Consider the following 23,329-nt stretch of genomic DNA (forward strand, 5'->3'; position numbering starts at 1 on the left):
CGCGGAACTTTCCGAGCTTTGCAATCGCGCCCTGGGACTTCTTCGGCGGCGACATCGGCGCTGGATGACCACCCGGGGGTATCAGGATATTGCACCGGGAATTAGAGTCAGTTGAGTCCGCAAGGATGGTAAAAGGATAAAATGCAGCCGGAGCTCACACAAAGTGCGTCCTACGCCATGCAGCTGCAGGCCATGCCCCCCCTTTCCTATTCTTCTATGGTAAAATATAACATGTAACATTATTAGCGCTACACAAAAGGTATCCATGCACAGAACAAAATGGTTGCACATTATTAATGTATTTGGTCAGTGATCACATGGCAGTGCTGACCAATTAGAAATGCAGGGATTTCAAATCCCCGGACCCCTACACTGGCTGCATGGGCACTAACCGCTCATCTCCCATGGAGGTAAGTAAAAAAAATGTTCTAATCATTAATTTCTATGATCTGTCCTTAGTATGTGCAGATGCAAGAAGAGCTGAGACAACATGCAGAACATGTGGAAGCTAAATGCAACAATGCACAACGTGAGAAAGATGCCCTAGAACTAGAGATCACTTCACTTCATTCTGGACTTCACCAAGAAAAAGTTACCTCCAAGGAACTGGAGAAGAAATGTGTGAAACTTCAGTCGCAAATACTGGCCAACAGAAATGTTAGTGCATAGACAACAAGTCATTATAGTTTCTTCTTGATTTGGAATCATAGTAATGCCGTTCAGGGGCCTTGTTGCCAACTGCATACAGATCCCACAAATATATTACAATTTTAAAGATATGACATTCTCAGGTCATGTGTCGACAGCTTTTGTTCACCATCACAACTGCTTTTCTCCCTATACATGCCTAGAGGAACATAAAATTAGCTTGAAGCAGCTTAGAAGGAGCTCAAATGCAGGCCAAATGCACCTGTCAATGAACTCTAGTTGATCTAAGAGCATCTCAACTGATGTTACAGGCAAGCTGCATACTCTTGCATTTGCCCATTGAGAGAAGCCCTAAGACTCCTTCCACACAGGCCGCCAGGGGGCAGAATTGTTTTTTCCGTGCCTCATCAGCCACCTAGAGGCCGACATGATGCTACTTGGGTGCGTACATATTGCTGAACTCACTCTCGAAAGTCAGTTTGACCGCCCATGTGGCATGGTCCCTCATTGCAAAAACCTGTTTGATAGTTAAAAAAAGTCTTAAAATGTCAGGAGGTGGCAGCATCGCCTCCTAAATGAATGCAAACCTCCTCTCATCAGCCTCTAAAAAATGATCCACTACAGATAGCTTTTCAGGGGGGTGATAATCACTGCTGCCAGTGTGACAAGAGCCAGAGATCTCTCCCTTCCCCTGGAGTTTTAAACCTTCGTTCCTACTCTACATCTCTTTAGTTATAAACTTGATACAATTGCAATTTTTTCTTGAAAATATTTCCTAATAATGGCTAATTTTACAATTTGGTTGTCCTCACAGTCAAATTTAGTTTTGAGCTATGATATCCTTTGCAATATTCAACAATTGACATGCAGTTTGCATGACTTGGAAAAAAAGTCCACTACACCTGAAGATGACCAGCACTGCCTGCTACTAATCTAATTCAGTATAATTTATTCTGACTGTCCAACACATGACTTTAGACTTAAAAAAAACCTCACATTTTGAAATACACTAGACATATTGTATGTACTCTTGCAGGAGATAATATGACATAAAAAGGCTGATTTATTGTTCCTGTTGTACCATAGGGCATTCTGAATGCTAATATAACACATCATATTATATTGTAATTTATGACCGATGAACATAATTCAATTACTTCTAAAGTAATAGTATTGTGTAAATTAAAACCATAGGGTCTTGTGCTGCATCTGGGTGACATTGAGGGGCCAATTAATTAAGGCATCAATGATAAGAGAAAATATAATACTATCTTAGTGGATATAGGATAAATGTCACATGTGTTTTAATTGAAAACAGATTAATGAGAGTCTTCATCTTGAAGTGTCAGCTCTGAAGAAGCACAGCCACACACTGGAAAATGCTGTCACAACATCAGCAAGTGAAAATAAATCACTCCATTCACAAATAAAAAATCTACAACAAGAAAATCAGAGTTTGTGTTCTCAAAAAGAACTTCTGTATAGCATAATGAAGAAAAAGGGTAAAAGGAAACATCGCCGTGACGAGCAAAGCAAAAGGTAAAGTAAATCTAAACATTTACTGGCCATGTACGAGAGCTCCTAGTATTGTGTGCATGTTTTACATGGGAACGGAACAGCTTTACAGTTTTAAAATTGGTGAGCATATTTCAAATTTGTTGCACAAGAGTATTGATACTGTGTGGAAGAAATCGAAAAATGTTGTTTGAAGTGAAGAGATGATCACAAATATATGAAATAGTTTTATGAAAAGATACGGTTTTTATATATTCATTTTATTCTATTATTGCATCTGGGCATATAGGACTGTATATTTTGTACACATATATAGACTGCTTGTCACGATTTAGCCTGCAGTTTTCCTGCCTACCAAATTCTTACCGCCTTGCTGCAGTGCTTTTCCTAGTCCTCTGATTCCTTTCTAATGTATTGTTACATAGCTCACCTATGGGCACTGCCTGCAATTCTGCGGGTTTATATTTTCTTTTCCCTTCCATCACTTTTTGGCCCGCCTCCCAGTTTGCATTCTTATATATACACATGCTTAGTGCAGCCCACATTGCTGTTTCCTTACTATTAGATGTATTCTTGGTCTGACTTCCTGTGCACTGACCCTCGATTTGTCTACTGTCTGTGCTTTCCTGCTGCCCTCCCTGACCTCGGCTTGTTTTCTGGATTTCCTTCTGTCTTTTGCCATTGTACTCTGCACACATGAGTGGTCTCCACATCCTCTGCAGGGCGTACCTGGGAGCCACAACCTGGTTCCCACACCCACCTAACAACTTTTGTACAACCACCCCCTCCCTTTAGAATGTAAGCTCTATGAGCAGGGCCCTCCTGTACCTTTTGTATTGTACTGTAATTGTTGTCCCCCCCCCTATACATTGTAAAGCGCTGCGTAAACTGTTGGCGCTATATAAATTGTGTATAATAATAATAACAATAATTGATCCAGGGAATGACTGTAAGGGACAGCCATTGCTGGTGTCATCAAAACATTTTCTTATTACCCACAGTCAGGATAATTATTAGCTCTGTGATCATGTTGTGTTTTTCTTTGTTTTTTGTTTTTTTTGGATAAACAGAACAGTTTTAGAGTTAAAATATATTCCTAGGATTGAAAGACTTTAGCCTTTTTTCTACCTTACTAGGTTACTGTTTGTTTCAGAACTACTAGAGAAATCCAGATTGAGCAACCTGAAGATAACAGTTGTGTGAGCCCTTTACATGGCAGTTTACTCTCTGGGTCATCATGTGATTCTAGCTTCAGAAATTCTAGGAGGCCACAAATGCTAAGAGGAAAAAAGGTATATTGTAGTAAAGATTTTTTTAAATAATAATAATATTGATGATGGATATGAAATGAATGATTGTTTTACCACACCAGCGACCCTGTGTTTAATTATTGTAATTTTGAATTTTCTTTATTCCAAGAAAGTTGTGAATTGAGACATTTGGTTGATGTGTAAAGGGGTAAATATAAAGCAAACATAAGGCCAGGCTGCACCAAATAAACTGATGCAGACCTTAAACAACAAGCACCTTTAGGTTCTGTTCACACTTACAGGTGGTTTATCTGCATTTTTACCACTCCCTGACAGCCCATTGCCTACTATATCATATGGCATAGCAAAAGAGATAACAAACACAGGTGTAGAGCAAGAAATGGAATCACCCAAAGAAGAAATTGCCAGCAATCATGCAGTAAATGCAGCATTATTGTCAAATTACCAACATTCTGGTTACTTTCATGTTTACTTTACACTGCTGGGCGGCCATGGCCAACACCAGAGACATTTGTTTCTTGGAGACAGACCCCCCCCCCCCCCCAAAATAGGAATTAATGGTAATCTTATGGTAGGTTGCTGAAATTGCATATCAGATTGCAATCAGATGAAATTGCAGCCCACATTGCCTGAGCAACTTCTCACTTCTCTGAGCTCCTGTTTCCTTACTATTAGGTGTATTCTTGGTCTGACTTCCTGTACACTGACCCTGGATTTGTCTACTCTCTGTGCTTTCCTGCTGCCTGCCCTGACCTCAGCTTGTTTTCTGGATTTCCTTCTGTCTTTTGCCATTGTACTCTGCACACCTGAGTGGTCTCCACATCCTCTGCAGGGTGTACCCGGGGGCCGCAACCTGGTTCTAGCTAGCTTGCTGCAAGTCCATATCCTCCCTCAGCGGCCCTGGTGAAGAAATAGGCTGGGATTTAGACTCTGCACCCTTGAGAACCCTATTTTGGCAATCTGCAGGGGCTCACTATCACAGACTTCTGGCACTGCTCCCATGTTATAATTTATAGAAACAAAGAAAGCTTCCCTCTGAATATGCATCTAACCTAACCCACAGTAGTATTATTCCCAATAAAACCTGTAGTCCGCAAACAAAACATATTGAAATTGCATATCAGTATTGATGTCTCTCAGGGTGCTTACTGAATAAAACAACCTGGAGGTGTCTCCTACTTTACATAGCAGTTTCAAGCTCAATTCTGGGCAACAAAAAAATGTTTTCTTATGCAGTGGCGCACTGCACAGGTCAACTATTCATTTTTGTCTAGGGGATTAGAGAACAGCGATATACTTAATTAATTCCCTGATCCCTCCCACACAAAACCAGTCTCTGTGAGTCCTACCCCAGCAGTCTAGCGGTCTTGTGCTGTAGACTTTTCCTGCTCTGGGTGGTAGGACTTCAGGAAAAGTCTACTGCTGGATCATGGCAGGGTGCTGTTTGCCAATGGACCAGAGGATCGGTTGAATAAACAGCTTTCTCCTCTGCCCTGAACCCCTTCAATTATGATGGCGTCTCCCCATTACTGAATAACTTTTTTACATTACAGAAAATGTAGCAGAAACATTGAGACTTTATTGGTTGCTTCATAAGGGCAATTAGGGCTATTTTCATAAAGCTCTAGCTTTCAGAAAGATACACAGTGCTAATTCATTATTACTTCTACATCCACCTTTTCTATATCAGAGTATAACTTGTGATGAATTTCTAAAAAGAAAACACTGTCAACTACCTTTTGCAAATTATTTTCCTGTATAGTAAAAATGTTTCCTTTTCCATGTAAATACTATCTAGCCATATCTAGTAACTTATAATCTTTCCACAGGAAGTGAAACCTGAGTTAAAGGATGATGACCATAAAGATGGAGATGGACTTCAACTGGATTGTGAGAGGTATGCAATGTATGATAAATGGTATATTTATTATTATTATTATTATTATTACATTGGTCATATTGTTGTATATGCCAGACATGTTGTGGCCTAGAGTGACCCAGGTGGTGTGCCGAGTTGACTTATTGCCTTGCTTTTGACAGTTCTATTCTAAAGTAGTTTCATCCTCGCACATTAATGTCCTAAGTGGTTTTGTTTATTAGTGTGAAAACCGTCAGTGCATCCAGGAAAGTATTCACAGCACTTCACTTTGTCTACATTTTGTTATGTTACAGTCTTTGTCCAAAATTGATTAAATTCAATATTTTACTCAACATTCTACAAACAATACCCCGTAATGACAATGTGAAAGAAGTTTTTTTGAAATCTTTGCAAATTTAATAAAAACAAAAAAAACAAACCAAAAAAAATCACATGTACATAAGTATTCACAGCCTTTGCTCAATACTTTGTTAAAACACCTTTGGCACCAATTCAAGCCTCAAGTCTTTTTGAGTATAATGCTACAAGCTTGCCATACCTATTTTTGGACAGTTTTTCCTATTCTTCTTTGCAGGACCTCTTAAGCTCCATCAGGTTGGGTGGGGTGGGTCAGTGCACAGCCATTTTCAGATCTCTCTAGAGATGTTCAGTCGGGTTAAAGTCTGGGCTCTGGCTGCGCCATTCAAGGACATTCACAGAGTTGTCCCCTAGTCACTCCTTTGTTATCTTGGCTGTGTGCTCTTGGCTGTTGGAAAATAAACCTCTGAGGTCTGAGTCTGAGGTCCAGAGCACTCTGGGTTAGGTTTTCATCAAGGATGTCTCTGTATATTGCTACATTCATCTTTCCCTTGATCCTGACTAGTCTCCCAGTCCCTGTCACTGAAAAACATCCCCACAGCATAATGCTGCCACAACCATGCTTCACTGTAGGGATGGTATTGGCCAGGTGATGAGTGGTGCCTGGTTTCCTCCAGACTTGATTCTTGCCATTCAGGCCAAAGAGTTCAATCTTTGTTTAATCAGACCAGAGGATTTTGTTTCTCATGGTCTGAGAGTCCTTCAGGTGCCTTTTGGCAAGCTCCAGCTGTCTACCATACTTACTTAATTTGTGGAGTGCTGCAGAGATGGTTAATCTTCTGGAAGGTTCTCCACTTCACAGAGAAATGCTGGAGCTCTGTCAGAGTGACCATCGGGTTCTTGGTCACCTTCCTGACTAAGGCCCTTCTCCCCGATCGCTCATTTTGACTGGGCAGCCTGCTCTAGGAAGCGTCCTGGTGCTTCCAAACTTCTTCCATTTACAGATGATGGAGGCCACTGTGCTGCAGAAATGTTTCTGTATCCTTCCCCAGATCTGTGCCTTGATACAATCCTGTCTTGGAGGTCTACAGACAATTCCTTGGACTTTATGGCTTGGTTTGTGTTCTGACATGTACTGTTAACTGTGGGACCTTATATAGATAGATGTGTGCTTTCCTAATCATGTCCAATCAACTGAATTTACCACGGAGGGGCTCCAAACAAGTTGTAGAAACATCTCAAGGATGATCAGTGGAAACAGGATCCCCCTGAGCTCAATTTTGAGTGTTATGACAAAGGCTGTAAATACTTATGAACATGTGTTTTTTTCATTTTTTATTTTTAATACATTTGCAAAGATTTCAAACAAACTTCTTTCACATTGTCCTTATGGGGTATTGTTTGTAGAATTTTGAGGAAAATAATGAATTTAATCCATATTGAAATAAGGGTGTAACATAACAAAATGTGGAAAAAGTAAAGCACTGTGAATACTTTCCGGATGCACTGTACATCTCACCTACCACTATCAAGCTGGTTCACACTGGATGCATTTTAAAATTCATGGACAAGAGAAATATATTGTGTCCAATATGATCTTTTGTTGCATTACTTAAAGCGGGAGTCCACCGGGACTCCGCGTTTTTTTTTTTTTTTTAAAGCCAGCAGCTACAAATACTGCAGCTGCTGACTTTTAAAATAGTGACACTTACCTGTCCAGCGCGCCCGCGATGTCGGCACCCGAAGCCGATCTCTAGGTCGTCTGTCGGGTCCTGCCGCATCCATCTTGGGTATGGGAATCAGGAAATGGAGCCTTTCGGCTTCATTGCCCGGTTCCCTACTGCGCATGCGCGAATCGCGCTGCGCAATAAGGACGCTCCCCGCTGCCTCTGGGATCTGTGTGTTTCCCAGCAGGCAGCGGGGCACTTGCGGGAAGGGGCGGGCACTTGCGGAAAGGGGCGTAAGTTATGCCCCTTTCCGCAGAGAGCTATCCCGGAAGTGGGTGCAGTTACCTGGATTATCCAGGTAACTGCACCCCCCTCCCCCCTGAAAGGTGCCGATTGTGGCACCGGAGGGGGGGAGGGTTCCGATGAGGGGAAGGTCCACTTTAGGGTGGACCTCCGCTTTAAGAAAACATTCTTGCATGAAGTCCAAGTTAGAAAAATAGAGAAAGGGGGTTAAAAAGCAAAAAATAGCACAAACATAGCTTGGTAATATACAAGATTGGGTAGTAGGGAGCTTGTCAATGTTTGTAAATACTAGCATCAATAAGAGACGTATACCTTGTTATAATCCAGCTGTGGGCAGGAATCTGCATTATGGATCAAGTACATCAAAGAAGAAGTATGTCACACCTGGGGGTGGAACTGGAATACTGTGAAAGAATATCATCCTCCAAGTTGTTGCATGCTGAAAGGTGAGTATTTTCCCTCCAAGAATCAAGTAACTCTTTAAATGTAAATTTGGGAAAATATTGCATAAGATGGGTTAAATGTTCCCATAGTACACATAGTAATCATTGTATTCTTACCCTAGTTTTGTTTGTGATAATTATATAGTATACATTTAGATTGGAACACATTACTGTTGTGCATACCAGTGTAATTTTCAATTAACATTTTAATGTGTGCTGACTGCTCCTAGGTTTCTGTAGCCTTGAACACGTTAATTACAAGATGTGAGCTGAAATCAGCATTGCTTCATTCATTTTTGGGTACTAAGACATTTTGTTTTCTTTCCAGTAAAAGATCTGAAATGAATACAGAGATTTTTCTTTCCTGCTACCAACATCTGGCAGATTTACTGAGGAAACTGGAATGTGAGTTTGGGTTGTGCACATTGAAATATTGTACAAATAGCAGTAGAGATGAACATAATTTCTAGTAGTGTTTAATGTTCTTGTTATTTTTATAGGTCATCTCAAGAGCAATGTAAAATTAGATAAGGAAAAAGAACAGATTTTTACATTTCTTTTGGGAACTCTAAAGGAACTCAAGGTAAGATATGTAGGGCATCATATTAAAAGGATGAGAAGGGTGCTGAAAAGTGGTACAGTTCAAAAGGGCCTTGAGGGGTGATAGGGCTCAGAATAATAACTCTTGTTACCTGCCACTGTGAATATTTAGAAATCCCCATACATCATTAAAGAGAGGCAAAACCATGCTGTGGTAATAGATATACTAGACTAAACTAAGGTTGCTGCCTTTCCTATGCTTCGCTCCTCCCAAAGGAGGTTGTGAGCTGCAACCGTTGTAAAAAATAGATATAATGAGGGACCCAGGCGCTACCTGTAATGGATGTATTTCTAGGCAGATAAATCCTAGATAGCTAGAATAATCTAGGTTATTGTTAGCTCCTAGTTACTAATATTCCAGATAAGAGAGAGGAGAAAATCCCACATATCAGTGACAAAAGAACAGACAAGAAAAGGTGGTCACACCATATATATGAGCCAATATGGAGGTACCCTATATTAAAATTCTATGTTCTCAGGCCTAGATGGGTTATCTGCTGCTCTAAATGTATATGCCAGCATTCATCTCTGGGTATACTATGTGAAGATAAGGAGGTCAGGCTAAATGTAATATCACATATAAGGCCATTATCAATATCTACCACCCATTAGGAACCAAATATAGAACCAAGCTCAAAAAACAGCAGTATGAGGAAGTAATCAAAATAAGAAATAAAAAATATATAGTTAGATAGTGTACCCCATACCCATTGTTGTACATAATAATCTTGTACAAAATAATCTTGCATCTCAGAACGAGGTTTGGCTATAAATGGTTGTGCGTCGCTGTGCTGTCCGTTCCCCATTGACAACGTCAGTTGTGTCGAAATGCGTCTGGGAAGGCATGCAGTGACGCCACTACGCTGTACGAGGGGAGGACAGGCTCCCGAATGCTGGCCGGCTTATCGTTTTTAATTTATGCTTTATGTGAATGGACTTTAAATGTAAGTGCAATTATCCACTTGTTTTAAATAAATTGTTCAAGCGGAGTTACACTATGAGGGCTTCTCCTTCTTTTTGAGCCATTGATAGTGGTGTCTGTGATCGCCGAACGTGGGAAATGTTTATGTGAACGCTGCTACACATTGCGGTTAGCTGATCCATGAGTGTATGATATAAGGAGAAGGACACAGATGATACATTTATAAGGCCTTATTTGAGCTTCCATCTGGTAAGCGCATTCACATCTCGGTGACGGGCACTTGTTTGCTGTTCTGTGTGGATTCACCACGGTGTCCTGGAAAGAACTGGGATAGAGGACTTTATTTTATATATTTAGCGCTTACACTTTATATTTGACTTTATTTTATAAGCCCTGTTTGTTTTTTTCCTTTTAGGTTGATGAACTGTGACCTATGATTATTTTTATATTTTATTATGTGCAATTAATGTGATTTATATAAATTTATTCACATTCACTCATTATTGATATTTGTTAAGGTAGTTAATAAGGGTAGTGGCGCAGCTTTTTGAAATCTTTTTTCCAGTCTATTTGAGTGTGTGTATCCCACTTAGAGCTGCGGCCTTTATTTAGTTTAGATTATCTGTGTTTGTTTTTACCTGAGCGCAGTTTATTCCCAATTCCACATCATTGTTGTACATATGTAGACATTGGAGTTGGGTTTTTGTACGCAAGGAATCAAAATGGTATTGAATGCATTCTTTAAACCTCTTCCTTTATATGTGTTTTTTTTACACGTAAATGCCTTTTTAAGGTGTTATTTGGAACATGTATGTAAAATGGTGACTGTATGGGGTTGATTTACTAAAACTGGAGTACAAAATCTGATGCAACTGTGTATGGTAGCCAATCAGCTTCTAACTTCAGCTTGTTTAAGCTTTGACAAACAAAACTGGAAGCTGAGTGGTTTCTATGCAGAGCTACACCAGATTTTGCATTCTCTAGTTTTAGTAAATCAACCCCTATTTTTATGTGGCAGTCCCGTTGTTTGACTGCCAGCAATAAACACCAATAATAAAGAATTTATTTAGTAGAATTTATGTAGTTTCATGGAATCAAGGCACTAAAGTCACTCTAAAGGGGTTTAAAAAATGTGCTGTTAGGAAGATTTTGGAGGTGAACAGCAAAGCCCATAAGATGATAGACAAGGTTAAGAACTCTTAGCTCTGCTGTCCTGGAGGGAGAGTAGTGTTTCAGGGGTTTGTTCACCAGTGGAGTCTAAGGAACCCTCTGTGACAAGTTGCTCTGTGCCACAGCCCTCTTGAACGGATACTGGCAGTTACACAGAGGTGAAATAACCAGTGAGTCCTGGAGCCTCCTGTTTTTTCTAAACCAATTCTATTGTTGCATTAGCTTTTTTCTTTAACTTCCTTTTCTTCATTGTATCACAGGATGGTAAACTTTCAAGTGATAAAAGCAGAGATCAAGTGGAGGAACTTCTAAATGAGCGTAAGGACTTGCGAGAAAATTACCATATGAGACTTAATCAGGTAGATGATATAAAATATATACTGTACCTATGTCATAAATCAATAGTAGAAAGTTGGCTCACCAAAACTGATAAGGTTTTGATAGCCAACTTGGGGGGGATGTTCTTTCAGAAACTTCACCTTCTGCAGTACTTTAGTATAGGCTGGATCTGTGGGATCCAGCAAATTAGGAAGGGCTGGCACCCTATGTGGTCAAATAGGGTTTTAAGAAAAAAAAAATTTAAAGAAAGAAAAAAAAAAAAGAGTTAAATACACTTTAAGGGGTCCAAAATATTTTACAAAAAAATACATTCTCACATTTTCTTTTCTCTCCCTTTACAAAAAAAATTATATTTTTAAAATGGCTATTTTCAAGTCCTCAAGGCTATTATTTGTACATTGAAATTTAATCCAAACTGTAAAGTGGTGCATGCAGTATTTATTTTATGGATTGTTCTGGATAATGTCAGGAAATGTCATATGCTCTATCACATATCCAACTTTGGTTTATGTGCAAGTATACATAATTTAAGTAGGGTTTTTGGATGTGGCTGCTACTGCTGGTTTTGTCTGCATGTTGGCACTTTTTATATCTACAAGAAAATGTGCCAGGTTTGTTTTCTGTCTATATTGGATAAGTGGTGGGGTTCTGAGAGGATTTCTTTACTTCTGTAGTCCTTATGTAGTATTGGCTGTAGTTTCCAGGACATTTTTCTAAGTTACTTTAACTGTTTATTGTATGTGACAACTACAGGTAATCTGTTTCCTGTCTTTAAAACTGTTTCCTATGTATAAAAACTGCTGCATTATAGCAGTTTGGCCTTGGGAATTTGATCTGTTATAGTAAGGCCTATGAGCAACCCATTGGGTAAAGATTGAGAGATAAAGAGATAATAAAAAGTCACTTCTCATGGCTGCTAGAAAATAAGGGGAGGCAGCAGATGAGGGGGTTGCAGACTTCCCTCTGGAAACTCGGACCAAGGGTAGAGAGGTCTTGAAAAGAAAATGTATAGGGATAGAAGGAAAATAGAGGAAAAAAGGTAGTGGGCCAATAAGGTAAGTGTATGGGTGAAGCAAAGAAAACTGTAAAAAGAAGGGGATGGGGCGACTGGAAGACAAACTGGTGCTTGCTCAAGGTGTGGCTGAATATTGAGTGAGGCATAAGCAGAATTCACGGAGAATTCCGATGTCATTTATAGTCATTCGTGGTTGTATATTTGATCTAGTAGAACCATGCCTTAAAAAGTTTCAAATCTGTCCCGTTAAGAGAATTGATGGTTCTGTCAAACCAGTGTTTGAGACTAGGGAGGAAGGTTTGTTTCCTAAGTGTTGGGATGCAGGCATCATTTGCATTCATCATGTGAATCTGGACAGATGTTTTGATGTGGTGGAAGGTGTTATGGTGGACTAGGAAAAACGCTGGGTTTTTTGGTAGTGGATTACCAGTACATTTTCGTTGATAGACTCAAGAATGTTCCAATTTAGGACAGGAATATAAGATATGAAGGAGATCACCTTGAGAAGTTGTACATCTCCAGCAGCAATCTAATGTGCTCAGGAATATGAGGTGGAGTGTCTGTACCAACTAGATTTTATATACATTTTACATTTTATATACAGATTCTTGGCATTTGTTGCTAACGGAAGATTTGAGGGACAAGGAAAGAATTGGGTGCATGTTTTTGCATTGACCTGAATAGTGATGGACGAACTTCCGACGGGACGTTTCGCGAACGCGAAACGCGAACGGACACAAACGTTCGCGAAAACGACCGTTCGCCGCGGGCTCCATTGACTTCAATGGGAGGCGAATTTCGCAAACCTTTAGGTCGAATTTGCGGCCACGGGGTAATTATTAGGGGGTAGCACGTAGTCCCACCACCTGGACAATAGCATAATACATGTATGAGGTGAATTTGGGATCGATAACTACAAGCATTTTTTTTTTATTTGGGAAATTGTTCTGACAATTCAGGACTATGGAGCTAATGAAGGCAATGGAGGAGAGGGAAGGTCAGGGACCAGGGTAGGCAAACAAGAGGGTGCAGGAGATACAGAGCACTGACAGCAGCACCGTAATACAGAGCACTGACATCAGCACCGTGACATACAGCGCTGACAGCAGCTCCGTGACATACAGCGCTGACAGCAGCTCCGTGACATACAGCGCTGACAGCAGCTCCGTGACATACAGCGCTGACAGCAGCTCCGTGACATACAGCGCTGACAGCAGCACCGTGACATACAGCGCTGACAGCAGCTCCGTGACATACAGCGCTGACAGCAGCTCCGTGACATACAGCGCTGACAGCAGCTCCGTGACATACAGCACTGACAGCAGCTCCGTGACATACAGCGCTGACAGCAGCTCCGTGACATACAGCGCTGACAGCAGCACCGTGACATACAGCGCTGACAGCAGCTCCGTGACATACAGCGCTGACAGCAGCTCCGTGACATACAGCGCTGACAGCAGCTCCGTGACATACAGCGCTGACAGCAGCTCCGTGACATACAGCGCTGACAGCAGCTCCGTGACATACAGCGCTGACAGCAGCTCCGTGACATACAGCGCTGACAGCAGCTCCGTGACATACAGCGCTGACAGCAGCTCCGTGACATACAGCGCTGACAGCAGCTCCGTGACATACAGCGCTGACAGCAGCTCCGTGACATACAGCGCTGACAGCAGCACCGTAAGCAGCCCCAGGAGGAAGTCAGCACAGCACAGGGATGGTGTGATCCCCTCATAATAAGAACCCCCAGGAGGAAGTCAGCACAGCACAGGGATGGTGGGAGCCCCTCATAATAAGAACACCCAGGAGGAAGTCAGCACAGCACAGGGATGGTGGGAACCCCTCATAATAAGCAGCCCCAGTAGAAATATGACACCGCTCAACCTCTTCAAAGAGGAGGGTAGGGGCATATAGTACGGTGTGCTTTTTTGGGTCAGGGAAGTGAGCCAAATGAATTAAGAAGGTCTGTGTGCTTGATTCCAAAAATTGTTTATAGACATATACATGGTCTACTGATCACATGTGTTGAATTCCTCCGAGATCCATGCCTCATTCATTTTTAGAAATGTGAGGTAGTTAACACTGTGGTGAGCTAGGCGAGTACGCTTATCGGTCACAATCCCCCCTGCTGCGCTGAACGTCCTTTCGGACAGGACACTGGATGAGGGGCAAGCCAACAGTTCGATTGCAAATTGGGCAAGCTCTGGCCAGAGGTCAAGCCTGCCCACCCAGTAGTCTAGGGGTTCATCACTCCTCAGAGCGTCCACATCGGCCGTTAACCCAATGTAGTCGGACACCTGACGGTCTAGGCGTTCCCTGATGCTGGATCCGGATGACACCTGTCGATGGGTCGGCTGAAAGAATGACCTCATATCCGAAGTCACCAACACATCTTCAAACCGGCCTCTTCTTGCAGGCGCTGTTGGATTGGTACCCGCAAATCCTTCTCTGGGAGTGGGAATTGCTCCTCTGCCAGCGCACGCAAAAGCAGAATGCAGCATTTCTCGAAGCAAGGCCTGGAAGTGCTGCATTCTGACAGCCCTCTGCGACGGCGGTAACATTTCCGCCATTTTGTGTTTGTACCGGGGGTCTAAGTACGTTGCCACCCAGTACTGGTCCTTGACCCTCATGCTTTTTATACGGGGGTCCCTATTAAAACACTGGAGCATGAAGGCCCCCATTTGCACTAAAGTGGAAGCGGTGTGGTGGCCTGGCTCCTGCTCATCATCCAGGATAATGTCGTCCTCTTCATTCTCCTCTCCCCATCCTCGCACAACAGGGATCCCAGAAAGGTTTAAAGCATGCTCTTCTTGCTCCTGCTCATCCGCCCCGGCACCATCCTCCTCTGACTCCTCATCAGACTCCTGTTGTTGACTTGTCTCAGATAGAGTAGCCCCCCCTGGGAATTCATCCAGCATTGCGACTTCCTCATCTTCCCGCTCCTGCTCCTCCACAGCCTGATCAATGACACGACGCAATGCACGCTCCAGAAAGAAGGCATAAGGTACCATGTCACTGATGGCGCCATGGCTGCGACTGACCAGTTTGGTGATCTCCTCAAATGGCCGCAGAAGTCTGCATGTGTCGCGCATGAGCAGCCACTGGCGCGGTGAAAAAAAACCCAGCTCCCCAGAACCGTTTCTTTCGCAGAGTTCATACAGGTAGACGTTAACTGCACGTTTCTGCTGGAGCAGCCTATCAAGCATATAGAAGGTTGAGTTCCATCGCGTCGGGCAATCGCAAATAAGACGTCTGACCGGCAGATGGTGTCGCCGCTGAATGTCAGCAAGGCGAGCCATGGCCGTGTAAGATCTTCTGAAATGGGCCGAGATTTTCCTTGCCTGCCGCAAGATGTCCTGGACCCCAGGGTATTTGACAAGGAATCGCTGCACGACCAAGTTTAAGACGTGTGCCATGCACGGCACGTGCGTGATTTTGCCCTGTTTCAATGCGCTAAGCAGATTGGCACCGTTGTCACACACCACTTTACCAACTGTCAAATTGAGCGGTGTTAGCCACTCATCTGCCTGTGAACGCAAAGCTGAAAGGAGTGCCGGGCCAGTGTGGCTCTTTGCTTCCAGGCACAACAGACGCAGCACGGCATGGCAACGTCTCACCTGGCATGTGGAATAGGTTCTGGGGAGCTTGGGCGGTGCAGTGGAAGAGACGCTAGCAGCGGAAAAGGAGGAGGCAGCTGAGGAGGAGAGGGAGGAGGATGGAGTAGGAGGAGGAGAAGAAGAGTCAGGCCTGCATGCAATCCGTGGCGGTAAAACCAAATCTACACGGGTGCCACGGGTTACATGCTTGACGGCCGTCAGAAGGTTCACCCAGTGGGCAGTAAAACTGATATACCTTCCCTGCCCGTGTTTGCTAGACCACGTGTCTGTGGTCAGATGTATCTTGGCACCGACACTGTGTGCCAGAGATACATTCACTTGCCGCTGAACATGGCCATATAGCTCTGGGATGCCCTTCTCTGAGAAATACTTCCTTCCTGGGACCTTCCATTGTGGTGTTCCAATGGCCACAAATTTGCGAAAGGCCTCCGAGTCCACCAGTTTATATGGCAGTAGTTGGCGGGCTATGAGTTCTGACAAGCCAGCCGCCAACCGTTGGGCAAGAGGGTTATCCGGCGTCATCATTTTTTTACGCTCAAACATTAGGCCCACGGAAGCCTGCCTTTTTGCAGAAAAATGTGAGCTTGGCGTGATGGAAGGTGGAGTGGAGGACAATTGTGAGGAGAGAGGAGAAGGAGAAGTAGAAGACGAGGCTGGACGGTGAGAGCCTGCAGTGTGGCTTTGTGTGTTCCGTTGCTCCCACTGGGCTCGGTGATGGCTGCTCATGTGCCTTCTTAAGGCGGTCGTCCCTAGGTGAGTATTGGGCTTACCGCGACTAACGCGTTGACTGCAAAGATTGCAGATGGCAACGCTATTGTCAGCAGCGGACACGTTAAAAAAAGCCCACACTGCGGAGCCATGTGCCGGTGTCCTGGGAGCGCCAGATGTGACCGTACATGGTCGATGACTCGCTCCTGATACATTTGCAGTCTGCTTTGTCCCTGCTGTGCAATGTAAGTCATTGCTGCTTCTCCTCCCTATCTGCTGGTCCATATCTCCCTCTGAACTCCCCTCCTCTTCCTCTCTTGTGGGCACCCACGTGACATCACTAGACACGTCATCATCAACGTCACCTTCCCCACCGCTATAAGTAGAGTAGGCAGCAACACCGGGGACCAACCTCCTCCTTGGGCTGATCTGGGTACTGGCGTCAGACTGCTGAGTAGCGCTTGTTGCTACCTCCTCTTCCTGATCCAATACCAAGAGTGGCTGCGCATCAGAAATGTCCTCTTGATATGGATCGGAAAATAATTCCAGTGACTCAAGCGGAAGGTATGTGGTGGTGGTGGTGGTGGTCGTGTTGTTGGTGGTAGTGTCTTTGGGGGTGCACATAGCAGAGAGTGAAGAAGAGGGTGCAGATCGAGAGGATGAGGAGGGTGCAGAAGAGTAAGGCTGAGCGAGCCACTCAACCAAGTCTGGTGCATCCTTTAAAGTAATTGAACGCACCTTCTGCAACTTCCCACTTTGGCTCAAGCCTGTTGCTCCTGCCCTACCCCTACCACCCCTGCGGAAGGGCCTGCCTCTTCCTCTGCATGTCATTTTTTAAATGACCCTGTGACAAAACTCTTAGTCCCTATACCGCTGAAGGACTGCTGCAGTATAGGTGAGCGGTCAGCAGTGGTGCACGTCAACCCTATCTATTGTGGACCTATAGCGGTCCTTACAGAACAGCAGACTGTACCGCACTCAAGCCTATGTACCGTAGCACCCTATACCAAGTTACCAGTCCTTATAAGAACTTTTGTGGACCAAGCAGGTTGTGTATTAGTGTTTAGCAGACTGTACGTCAGTCCCTATACCGCTGAAGGACTGCTGCAGTATAGGTGAGCGGTCAGCAGTGGTGCACGTCAACCCTATCTATTGTGGACCGATAGCGGTCCTTACAGAACAGCAGACTGTACCGCACTCAAGCCTATGTACCGTAGCACCCTATACCAAGTTACCAGTCCTTATAAGAACTTTTGTGGACCAAGCAGGTTGTGTATTAGTGTTTAGCAGACTGTACGTCAGTCCCTATACCGCTGAAGGACTGCTGCAGTATAGGGCAGCGGTCAGCAGTGGTGCACGTCAACCCTATCTATTGTGGACCGATAGCGGTCCTTACAGAACAGCAGACTGTACCGCACTCAAGCCTATGTACCGTAGCACCCTATACCAAGTTACCAGTCCTTATAAGAACTTTTGTGGAACAAGCAGGTTGTGTGTTAGTGATTAGCAGACTGTACGTCAGTCCCTATACCGCTGAAGGACTGCTGCAGTATAGGGCAGCGGTCAGCAGTGGTGCACGTCAACCCTATCTATTGTGGACCGATAGCGGTCCTTACAGAACAGCAGACTGTACCGCACTCAAGCCTATGTACCGTAGCACCCTATACCAAGTTACCAGTCCTTATAAGAACTTTTGTGGAACAAGCAGGTTGTGTGTTAGTGATTAGCAGACTGTACGTCAGTCCCTATACCGCTGAAGGACTGCTGCAGTATAGGTGAGCGGTCAGCAGTGGTGCACGTCAACCCTATCTATTGTGGACCGATAGCGGTCCTTACAGAACAGCAGACTGTACCGCACTCAAGCCTATGTACCGTAGCACCCTATACCAAGTTACCAGTCCTTATAAGAACTTTTGTGGACCAAGCAGGTTGTGTATTAGTGTTTAGCAGACTGTACGTCAGTCCCTATACCGCTGAAGGACTGCTGCAGTATAGGGCAGCGGTCAGCAGTGGTGCACGTCAACCCTATCTATTGTGGACCGATAGCGGTCCTTACAGAACAGCAGACTGTACCGCACTCAAGCCTATGTACCGTAGCACCCTATACCAAGTTACCAGTCCTTATAAGAACTTTTGTGGACCAAGCAGGTTGTGTATTAGTGTTTAGCAGACTGTACGTCAGTCCCTATACCGCTGAAGGACTGCTGCAGTATAGGGCAGCGGTCAGCAGTGGTGCACGTCAACCCTATCTATTGTGGACCGATAGCGGTCCTTACAGAACAGCAGACTGTACCGCACTCAAGCCTATGTACCGTAGCACCCTATACCAAGTTACCAGTCCTTATAAGAACTTTTGTGGACCAAGCAGGTTGTGTATTAGTGTTTAGCAGACTGTACGTCAGTCCCTATACCGCTGAAGGACTGCTGCAGTATAGGGCAGCGGTCAGCAGTGGTGCACGTCAACCCTATCTATTGTGGACCGATAGCGGTCCTTACAGAACAGCAGACTGTACCGCACTCAAGCCTATGTACCGTAGCACCCTATACCAAGTTACCAGTCCTTATAAGAACTTTTGTGGAACAAGCAGGTTGTGTGTTAGTGATTAGCAGACTGTACGTCAGTCCCTATACCGCTGAAGGACTGCTGCAGTATAGGGCAGCGGTCAGCAGTGGTGCACGTCAACCCTATCTATTGTGGACCGATAGCGGTCCTTACAGAACAGCAGACTGTACCGCACTCAAGCCTATGTACCGTAGCACCCTATACCAAGTTACCAGTCCTTATAAGAACTTTTGTGGAACAAGCAGGTTGTGTGTTAGTGATTAGCAGACTGTACGTCAGTCCCTATACCGCTGAAGGACTGCTGCAGTATAGGTGAGCGGTCAGCAGTGGTGCACGTCAACCCTATCTATTGTGGACCGATAGCGGTCCTTACAGAACAGCAGACTGTACCGCACTCAAGCCTATGTACCGTAGCACCCTATACCAAGTTACCAGTCCTTATAAGAACTTTTGTGGACCAAGCAGGTTGTGTATTAGTGTTTAGCAGACTGTACGTCAGTCCCTATACCGCTGAAGGACTGCTGCAGTATAGGGCAGCGGTCAGCAGTGGTGCACGTCAACCCTATCTATTGTGGACCGATAGCGGTCCTTACAGAACAGCAGACTGTACCGCACTCAAGCCTATGTACCGTAGCACCCTATACCAAGTTACCAGTCCTTATAAGAACTTTTGTGGAACAAGCAGGTTGTGTGTTAGTGATTAGCAGACTGTACGTCAGTCCCTATACCGCTGAAGGACTGCTGCAGTATAGGGCAGCGGTCAGCAGTGGTGCACGTCAACCCTATCTATTGTGGACCGATAGCGGTCCTTACAGAACAGCAGACTGTACCGCACTCAAGCCTATGTACCGTAGCACCCTATACCAAGTTACCAGTCCTTATAAGAACTTTTGTGGAACAAGCAGGTTGTGTGTTAGTGATTAGCAGACTGTACGTCAGTCCCTATACCGCTGAAGGACTGCTGCAGTATAGGTGAGCGGTCAGCAGTGGTGCACGTCAACCCTATCTATTGTGGACCGATAGCGGTCCTTACAGAACAGCAGACTGTACCGCACTCAAGCCTATGTACCGTAGCACCGTATACCAAGTTACCAGTCCTTATAAGAACTTTTGTGGACCAAGCAGGTTGTGTATTAGTGTTTAGCAGACTGTACGTCAGTCCCTATACCGCTGAAGGACTGCTGCAGTATAGGGCAGCGGTCAGCAGTGGTGCACGTCAACCCTATCTATTGTGGACCGATAGCGGTCCTTACAGAACAGCAGACTGTACCGCACTCAAGCCTATGTACCGTAGCACCCTATACCAAGTTACCAGTCCTTATAAGAACTTTTGTGGACCAAGCAGGTTGTGTATTAGTGTTTAGCAGACTGTACGTCAGTCCCTATACCGCTGAAGGACTGCTGCAGTATAGGGCAGCGGTCAGCAGTGGTGCACGTCAACCCTATCTATTGTGGACCGATAGCGGTCCTTACAGAACAGCAGACTGTACCGCACTCAAGCCTATGTACCGTAGCACCCTATACCAAGTTACCAGTCCTTATAAGAACTTTTGTGGAACAAGCAGGTTGTGTGTTAGTGATTAGCAGACTGTACGTCAGTCCCTATACCGCTGAAGGACTGCTGCAGTATAGGGCAGCGGTCAGCAGTGGTGCACGTCAACCCTATCTATTGTGGACCGATAGCGGTCCTTACAGAACAGCAGACTGTACCGCACTCAAGCCTATGTACCGTAGCACCCTATACCAAGTTACCAGTCCTTATAAGAACTTTTGTGGAACAAGCAGGTTGTGTGTTAGTGATTAGCAGACTGTACGTCAGTCCCTATACCGCTGAAGGACTGCTGCAGTATAGGGCAGCGGTCAGCAGTGGTGCACGTCAACCCTATCTATTGTGGACCGATAGCGGTCCTTACAGAACAGCAGACTGTACCGCACTCAAGCCTATGTACCGTAGCACCCTATACCAAGTTACCAGTCCTTATAAGAACTTTTGTGGAACAAGCAGGTTGTGTGTTAGTGATTAGCAGACTGTACGTCAGTCCCTATACCGCTGAAGGACTGCTGCAGTATAGGTGAGCGGTCAGCAGTGGTGCACGTCAACCCTATCTATTGTGGACCGATAGCGGTCCTTACAGAACAGCAGACTGTACCGCACTCAAGCCTATGTACCGTAGCACCCTATACCAAGTTACCAGTCCTTATAAGAACTTTTGTGGACCAAGCAGGTTGTGTATTAGTGTTTAGCAGACTGTACGTCAGTCCCTATACCGCTGAAGGACTGCTGCAGTATAGGGCAGCGGTCAGCAGTGGTGCACGTCAACCCTATCTATTGTGGACCGATAGCGGTCCTTACAGAACAGCAGACTGTACCGCACTCAAGCCTATGTACCGTAGCACCCTATACCAAGTTACCAGTCCTTATAAGAACTTTTGTGGAACAAGCAGGTTGTGTGTTAGTGATTAGCAGACTGTACGTCAGTCCCTATACCGCTGAAGGACTGCTGCAGTATAGGGCAGCGGCCAGCAGTGGTGCACGTCAACCCTATCTATTGTGGACCGATAGCGGTCCTTACAGAACAGCAGACTGTACCGCACTCAAGCCTATGTACCGTAGCACCCTATACCAAGTTACCAGTCCTTATAAGAACTTTTGTGGAACAAGCAGGTTGTGTGTTAGTGATTAGCAGACTGTACGTCAGTCCCTATACCGCTGAAGGACTGCTGCAGTATAGGTGAGCGGTCAGCAGTGGTGCACGTCAACCCTATCTATTGTGGACCGATAGCGGTCCTTACAGAACAGCAGACTGTACCGCACTCAAGCCTATGTACCGTAGCACCCTATACCAAGTTACCAGTCCTTATAAGAACTTTTGTGGACCAAGCAGGTTGTGTATTAGTGTTTAGCAGACTGTACGTCAGTCCCTATACCGCTGAAGGACTGCTGCAGTATAGGGCAGCGGTCAGCAGTGGTGCACGTCAACCCTATCTATTGTGGACCGATAGCGGTCCTTACAGAACAGCAGACTGTACCGCACTCAAGCCTATGTACCGTAGCACCCTATACCAAGTTACCAGTCCTTATAAGAACTTTTGTGGACCAAGCAGGTTGTGTATTAGTGTTTAGCAGACTGTACGTCAGTCCCTATACCGCTGAAGGACTGCTGCAGTATAGGGCAGCGGTCAGCAGTGGTGCACGTCAACCCTATCTATTGTGGACCGATAGCGGTCCTTACAGAACAGCAGACTGTACCGCACTCAAGCCTATGTACCGTAGCACCCTATACCAAGTTACCAGTCCTTATAAGAACTTTTGTGGAACAAGCAGGTTGTGTGTTAGTGATTAGCAGACTGTACGTCAGTCCCTATACCGCTGAAGGACTGCTGCAGTATAGGGCAGCGGTCAGCAGTGGTGCACGTCAACCCTATCTATTGTGGACCGATAGCGGTCCTTACAGAACAGCAGACTGTACCGCACTCAAGCCTATGTACCGTAGCACCCTATACCAAGTTACCAGTCCTTATAAGAACTTTTGTGGAACAAGTGAGTTGTGAATGTTTAGCAGACTGCAGCAGAAGGGCAGCAGTCAAGTATAATATCCTTTCTATATTTGGAAGAAAGAATATTATACATGTACAAGCCTATTACTGTACCACTGATACCAGTCCTGAAAAGAACCTTTGTGGAACTAATAATAACAGCAAGTCTTTAAAATTACCCTCACTGCCTGACAACACTGCTTCCTTCCTGTCCCTATACAAATTGGCAAAAAAAGAGAACGATTAGTGGTTACTGGAACAGCTCTTTTGTGGACCTTGATAGTAACAGCTAATGATGATGATGATGATGATGATGATGAAAGACTAATCTGGCTGTCCCTGTAGCATACACCGTCCTTTCCCTTTCTCTAAACTAACAAAAGACACTCAGGCTGCTGCAAGAATCAGCAGCACAGCAAACCTATCAACACCTAACACCTATACCAGTCCTGAAAAGAACTTTTGTGTACCAAATAGCTAGTGGTTTATCTCTCCCTACTCCACACAGGAACCTGTCCCTATCTTAACAGAAGAAAGAATGTAAAATGGCCACCGGATCGGGTGTATTTATAGGTTAGGGGGAATGTACAAGTGTCCATGTGCTGTCATGTCTCAATTGGCTGTCCTGTATCACATGATAAACGTGTCACCAAAGGTTAAAGTTCTTGTATACATTAAACACGTAAGTCCGCCGCGGCGAACGACGGAAAAAGGCGTTCGAACGTGCGGACCGCGAATGTCGGAAATTCGCCGCGAAACGACCGCCGGGCGAACCGTTCGGCCATCACTAGACCTGAAGATTAAGATCTTCCATCTGTTCAAGAAGGGGAGGGAA

The 23,329-nt window shown here is 44.7% G+C and overlaps 1 protein-coding gene across 5 annotated transcripts in view; it reads left to right on the forward strand.

Moving 5' to 3' along the window:
* Window positions 1–23,329, forward strand: part of LOC143974639 (uncharacterized) — a 71,914-nt gene that overhangs the window by 37,205 nt on the left and 11,380 nt on the right. For 4 of the 5 annotated variants that reach the window (XM_077476238.1, XM_077476239.1, XM_077476240.1 and 1 more), the window contains exons 6-12: window positions 460–657; window positions 1,967–2,187; window positions 3,317–3,455; window positions 5,264–5,331; window positions 8,352–8,428; window positions 8,524–8,606; window positions 10,976–11,074. In XM_077476238.1, coding sequence (XP_077332364.1) covers window positions 460–657; window positions 1,967–2,187; window positions 3,317–3,455; window positions 5,264–5,331; window positions 8,352–8,428; window positions 8,524–8,606; window positions 10,976–11,074 — 885 coding nt within the window. The remainder of the gene's footprint in view (window positions 1–459; window positions 658–1,966; window positions 2,188–3,316; window positions 3,456–5,263; window positions 5,332–8,351; window positions 8,429–8,523; window positions 8,607–10,975; window positions 11,075–23,329) is intronic. The other variant, XM_077476242.1, reaches the window with a different exon arrangement.

Source organism: Lithobates pipiens, unplaced genomic scaffold, assembly GCF_037356315.1.
Source record: "Lithobates pipiens isolate NorthernLeopardFrog02 unplaced genomic scaffold, aLitPip1_a1.2 Scaffold_13, whole genome shotgun sequence".
NCBI classification, from domain to species: domain Eukaryota; kingdom Metazoa; phylum Chordata; class Amphibia; order Anura; family Ranidae; genus Lithobates; species Lithobates pipiens.